The sequence below is a fragment of the Sinocyclocheilus rhinocerous genome, unplaced genomic scaffold (assembly GCF_001515625.1).
Source record: "Sinocyclocheilus rhinocerous isolate Xijiao unplaced genomic scaffold, SAMN03320098_v1.1 scaffold827, whole genome shotgun sequence".
NCBI classification, from domain to species: Eukaryota; Metazoa; Chordata; class Actinopteri; order Cypriniformes; family Cyprinidae; genus Sinocyclocheilus; species Sinocyclocheilus rhinocerous.
In genome coordinates this window covers 292007-298969 of record NW_015633173.1, presented here as the reverse complement: position 1 = coordinate 298969, position 6963 = coordinate 292007, and the positions used below count along the sequence as shown (strand labels likewise).

Genomic DNA, 6963 nt, shown 5'->3' with positions numbered 1-6963 from the left:
AAATGTAAAGTTTATCATTTTATAAAACTTTTTGTTTTTGTGAAAACTTGTATCTGAACTGTAAGTTATGCTTTACAGTAATTTTAGTTTAATATGGTACTATAGACATTGCCCTACCCCGCTCATATGGTATTAATTTTATTTGTGCAGGTCTTAAATAGGTCTTAAATTTGAGCTTAAAAATCCTGCAGAAACCCTGTTTTTATCTGTAAAAATACTATAAATTAACTTTTAAAACAATAATATTTATGTGATCTCAAAGTATGATTAATTTACCTGCAATTCTAAATGTAAAACTTTATATTATATCTGTAAAACAACAGGCACTTAATTTTATTAATGGGGGAAAAAAAGGGAAATTCTGTTTTAAAAAATACTATTAATTTAAAAAATTTATTTAAAAAAAAATATCTGTAAAACTAATTTAAGACAGTGAAAACTTGGATTATTGACACTGTTACTGAACTGAACTCAATCTGATCTGACTAAAGCATTTTGTAGAACTGAATGCACTTCATAATTCAATGAAATTCACACTGTTAGTGATTTAAAATGAACCAACACTAAACTGACTTGATCTGAACAATCGTCTTTTAGAGTTGTTTTACAGCAGAATCTGAACTCAATAACTGATTCTGCTATTTTTCCTGTTTATCACTGTGAAGCTGCTTTGACACAATCTGTACTGTAAAAAGCGCTATACAAATAAAGATGACTTGACTTGATTTAGCTTTATTTTTTGTTTAGTTATTATTTTCAGTTTTCATATAGTCACCCAGTCCTTAATTTAGTCCTGCTCCCTTGACTGTCTATATGTGGATGTCTAGCATTTCATAATTTTTATTTTATCATCACTTCATTTTGTTTCTCTGGAAGACTTGTGTAAATGGTTATGCACATTTATGACATCAGACGGTTTGTGATCTGTCCTTCACTGTTTTTTAAGTGCTGTATTTCATTTGAATCAGAAATGAATTCTCTCACACACAGACTCTCTATGTCTGGGCATTTAGGAGTCGTGGCTTGTAAATTCCTACATAGAGAGAGCCTGTCTCACTGTTCATACAGACCTCACTGTTTGCCGTTCGATAGCTTCAGGATGTGTGTGTGTTTCTGTGTTGGCTCTGTGTGTGTTAGAATAACGGGAGCTTTGTGGAAAGTGTTTTTTTCTTAATGAACTGTGGAATTGATTCTGCTTTGTGACCATTTGTGTGCTTTTTATTACAAAAATGTGTTCTGTATAATTCAGATTTTTTTTTTCCCCTATTTTTTTGTCACCATTATTCAGTATCTTATGGATGAATCTCGTGACAATGTCCAGGTTATGATTCACCCCAAAAGAAAAGGATAGAAACAAAATGGGAAATAAGACTGCATTAAAAAAATCAATTAATAAAGTGACTTTTAGAAACTTTCACCCCCAAATTCTTATTACTGGAAAAACATCCTGTCTAAACAAAAATATTTTTTGTTAAATTAAACTCAGCATTAATAAAACTCGGAAAATACTATCATAATGTATACTCACTTGTACCTGAGAAAACTTCTTAAATTTAATTAATATTATAATTTCTTTCTTTTTTCTTTATTTATTGCATTATAGTAAGGAAAATTAGGGTTTTGGCATTTCAGAAGTGTGATTTGGGGAAAAATATGATTAATTGTCTTAAATCAAAATGCAAAAATGGCAATGGTCAAAATAATAAGCTTCAATTTGTTTACATGATATATAATTTAATGTTTTTATATGATTTTGTGCTAAAACAAAATGGCCCAGAGACCTTGACCGTTTTAGTGTGATTCACCAATTTGCAATGGTGACCTTTGTTCATGCGAAAAGACATTAATTCATTGATTATATAATACATGTCAAATAATTCCAGAAACAGTGTTAGTTAAATGTTAAACAGGTAAATGCTAAATGCATGAGCATTTAATGGTGTCCAAAAAAATCCAGTCAAACAAGTTTAGCTGTTTCTGTTCTATTAATAATTAATGATAGCTTAATACATTTGGTGTCTGTATATGCATGTGTTTTACTTACGCATGTTTAGTCTCCACACAGGCACAGGTTTTATATGATTTTGCGGCAGAGCCTGGGAATAATGAGCTGTCGATTCGAGAGGGTGAGACAATCACAATAACCAACCAGGTGAGTTTATTTCACTTTCATAATGTTTCATAACACCTGGCTCTCCATGTCATGTCTCCATGAGTTGTTGCATGTGTATGAACGGATCAAAACCTTCTCTGTAAAGGTGAACCATTCTCTTCTGTTCTCAGAACATTGGTGGAGGATGGATTGAGGCAAAGAACTCCAGAGGAGAAGTCGGATTGGTACCAGAGGACTATATAGAGGTAAGTAATGGTTATATATATATATATATATACTGTATGTATATACGCTACTTTTGAAAAGCTTTTGGTCAGAAAGAAATTTTTATATTTCTATTTCAAATAAATGCTGTTCTTTTTAACTTTCTATTCATCAAAGAATCCTGAAAAAATGCATCACATTTTCCTCAAAAATATTAAGCAGCACAACCATTTTCAACATTGATCATTTTTATTAGTACTATTGTTTTCTTGTTACTGTACTATTGATCTGACTATTGATCTTGTTACTGACTATTGTGTCTGTACTATTGATGTTTTTGTGTAATGATTGTTTCTTAAGAAAATTTTATATTATTGTAAATGATGTATTGAAATGATATTGTTAATGTTGCCATGAATATAGCCATTGTTGCTGATATGGCGTTAAAACAAAACAAATAAATAAATAAACATTCATAATAATCAAAAATATTTCATGAGAAGCAAATCAGCATATTAGAATGATTTCTGAAGGATCATGTGACACTAAAGACTGGAGTAATGATGCTGAAAATTCAGCTTTGCATCACAGGAATAAATTACTTTTAAAAAATATATTAAAATAGAAAGCAGTTATTTTAAATAGTAATAATATTTCACAATATTTCTGTTTTACTGTGTTTTTGATCAAATAAATGCAGATGTTGTTAGCATGGGAAACTTTTCAAAAAAGTTACAGACGTTAATGGCTAAAACAAGATTTACAACATTTAAAGGGGTCATATGATGCGATTTCAAGTTTTCCTTTCTCTTTGGAGTGTTACAAGCTGATTGTGCATAGATAAGATCCCTGAAGTTGCAAAGACTAAAGTCTCAAAACCAAAGAGATATTCTTTATCAAAGTTAAGACTCTGCCACGCCCCCCTAAAACGGCTCATTCTAACACGCCCCCACATATCTACCACACTATATGGAAATATTTGCATAATGCCACCCAAATGTTCACGTGATTATGGTAAGGGGCGTTACATTTCCGACGCGTGCTTGCGGTGTTCGGCCAATCACAATGCACTGGGTCAGCTGGCCAATCAGAGCAGACTGCGCTTGTCGGAAGGAGGGACTTCTTCCGATGTAGAAACGAAGCGTTTGAGAGAGGTGGGGCATATAGGACCTACAATAATGTACAGTATTTGAAAAATAATGTGTTTTTTGAACATTAAAACATGTCAACATATTCTGTTACACCAAATACACAAAATAATGATCTTTAAAAAAGCATCATATGACCCCTTTAAAATCCACTCAGAAATATTTAAAAACAGTAAATGTGCATAATGAAGTTCAGGTGCTTATCTGTTTATCAATATTTCAAAATACTAGCTGATTAAGTACATGGCCGGCATATTAGTCTTTTACTATATATGATAAAGTATATAATGCAGTTTTAATATGATTGTCTCTCTTGTGTTGTAATATGCACTTGGCAGTGTTTTGAAACCAAAAGGACAGAGAAACCGTTGCTGATGGAATATGAGGGATCAACAGGAAGTGTTTTCTTTTCCTGAGGCCAGCCAGATTTGAAGTGTGTTAGTGTAGTGTTCATTTACAGGCTTAGCTTATAAGGCTGAATGAATGTGCTTGCTTTACTTTATAATTACATGGTATGGAAAAATAGGAATGTCCTTGCTCTTTTAAAATACAAGAGTTGCACCAGTATTATTTATGGAAAATTAAGCCAAAAATCATTCAGACGTCCAGTTGTTTATCAATCAAGATGCAGCAGTATCTTTGTGTTAAAGTGCATCATACTGTGTAGCTAAACATAATCACATTATAAAGCCGTGCTGAGGCAGTCATGCACATGGTGACCTGGTAAACTGTTTACTCTCTGTATAAATAGGCTGTGGATTGATTCCTCCTGTTGCTGGCCGCAGACATACATTTCAATTTCCCTCCTGACCTGATCTCACAGCTGCACAATCGTACAAACACACGTGCTTCCTTCATTTCTCTGTTCTCAGAGCCAAACAAATGACCACATGTTCACACTTCTCCAAATTCACATTCTTTGCACACCCAATGCTATTTTTTGTTGTGATGTTTAATGCTTGGAATTTGATGTTTTTTAAAAATGGAAGTAAAATTGGTTGAAAAAGCCATTTCTTATATTTTTATGCATGACAAATAAACAAAAATAGGACTTTAATAGTCCAAATTTTCATATAAAGTCATCTGGAGGCAATATTTTCCTAGGAAGTGTTAAATGAGTGCCTCAAAATGTGCAAAATATTGCACCATACAGAAATAAAACGTTAATCTCACATTTTGCTCATGATAGTGACTTTGAGTTGACAGAAAGTCAGTCAAGGCCTAAGTTTGAAGGTCAAAATATATTTAGTAGTATCCATGTTCTTTTTATTGATATATTTAATCCTCAGCATCAACAGTGCCTCGAAATTAGAGATGCACCGATCGATCGGCCAGGGATCGGAATCGGCCGATTTTCCTCATGATCGGCCCGGATCGGTGATCGGCCAAACGCGCACCAAATCGATACCAAACGCGCGCGCACCACCACTGATCTATATTAGTGGAGCGCACATGCCGCGCTCAGTCTCAAACAGCTTGTGAGCCACAAATACCAAAATGAGTGGCTAACTGCGCTAAAACGTTCAAATACATAAAAAATTGTCAAAATGCCCGTTTTGGCGAGTATCCAGTTAAACACAGTCCGTTTTGGAACGTTAAATAGTTGAGAAAGAGAACGCATGTTGTGTAACAGTACATTGGGTCCGTGGATAAACTCTTAAAGGGACCGCAGTCCAATATTCCTGCTGCTGTCTGTCATGTTAATCAAAGAACAAAAGACAAAGAAAATCATTTCCTGCTCTTGACTGAATACGTTTTATAACTTTAATGGTAAGCATTAATCTGTATTTAATTTTAAAGACTACAGAAATTAAAGTAATCAAATGTAAAATAACACATTTGATTACTTTAATTTCTGTAGTATTTCTTAACTGAATAAAAACTTACTTAACCTGAAAAACTTAGTTTCAACGCTCTCTTTATTCTATTGCATTTAGTTGTGCTGTTGTTTGAATTTTTTTTATTTGTTCTTATTTTATTACTGACTTTTTACTTGTGTTTTTTTATGAAAATAAAACTTTGCGTTGAAGAAAAGTAGATTTTTTTTTTGTATATACTGTCAATTATAGTTCTTAGAAAGAAAATCAGAATCGGCAAAAATCGGTATCGGCAGATCACACTAACAAAAAAATCGGAAATCGGAATCGGCCAAGAAAATTGCAATCGGTGCATCTCTACTCGAAATGTCACTTTTTCTACAACGTTAGCAGCTTTATTTATAAAAAATATTGTACCCTGAGGAGACTTTCAACTATTTGGACTAGAACAACTTTGTCTATGCATCTACCAATTCATGTGATACCAGTAATCATAATGCATGAGATATATCTGAAACCTTGCTTCCCAGAAAATGTTTTTTTTTCTCAAGCAAAAAAAAAAAAAAACAATGTGTAGTAAAGATGACAATTTAAGAAATTAAATACTTATATTATATTGAACTATTATGTACCATTAAATATAACATTTTACAGAACTTTACTTTACAGAGTCTCAAATAACACAAAGTATGAACAAAATCTTGGTGTTGGTGTACAACCCGCTTGATTCTGTCTGATTTGACAAGGACTGACCCTTGTAAATTCTTCTCTTCATGTTCTACTAGATTAACCAGGCTCAGCCTTTTACATCTGGAGGAAATGCAGCCCCCCTCGATCTCTCGTTCTTCGACAGTCACATGCCGACCCCGGCCAGCACCGCACAGGTAAGCCATCGTGAGTACGACGGGTCAATTTCACGTTAATGGTTCAGTCTGGTCAGGTTTATTTATCATGTCCAAAATGCACTGTTCGTTTCATTATCTGTCTAATGCTCCTTCTCTGAGCTTTTCTCCCACTGTTTAACTTCCTGAGAGGAAGTGAGCAGGAAGGGAGATTCCACTTGTAAAGAATAAAACATCTTACTCCGAATGTAAAAATGTATGTGCAAGCAAATTCTGAGATTGAGAATATAACATCTTGTGGTGCTTATTCAGAGGATCAGCGAAGGGCCAAATGTGAAGGATGATGATTTTTAATTAACATACAGGATGAAGTGTTTGGATTCTCCCATATGTTAGTGAGGTACTGTGGGTTTGGCCTTCAGTGCTGAGACTGAAGTTTTCATTGAGTGGGCTGCTTTGTTTTTTGGAGGAACTATGATTTGATCAGCAGTGTTTTGAGGAGTGGGAAGTCTTGAGTTGCAGGGCATTTGTTTCCAGTGGCCCTGCCATTGGCTTTAGTTTTGTGTAGATTTTAAAGAACATGAAACCGCTTTCGTCTGACTTCCATTAAGTGACACATTTCAGAGCATTCAGCAGGAAATAATATCAGGATTTTATTTGGGTGAAACATGTTAGAATGCTCACAACACGTTAAGTTGTTAAATGCTGAAAACACAACTTTTTTTCTTCAGAAAATCTTTTAATGATGAATCGTGCTTAAAAACTATTACTTTTATTAAAGTGGTCATATGACGTTGCTAAAAAGAACATTATGTTGTGTATTTGGTGTAATGCAATGT

The 6963-nt window shown here is 33.8% G+C and overlaps 1 protein-coding gene across 2 annotated transcripts in view; it reads left to right on the top strand.

The window, feature by feature from the left end:
• Positions 1–6963, top strand: part of LOC107743295 (sorting nexin-9-like) — a 26467-nt gene that overhangs the window by 3587 nt on the left and 15917 nt on the right. For both annotated transcript variants that reach the window (XM_016556467.1, XM_016556468.1), the window contains exons 2-4: positions 2066–2152; positions 2284–2358; positions 6068–6166. In XM_016556467.1, the coding sequence (XP_016411953.1) occupies positions 2066–2152; positions 2284–2358; positions 6068–6166 (261 nt within the window). The remainder of the gene's footprint in view (positions 1–2065; positions 2153–2283; positions 2359–6067; positions 6167–6963) is intronic.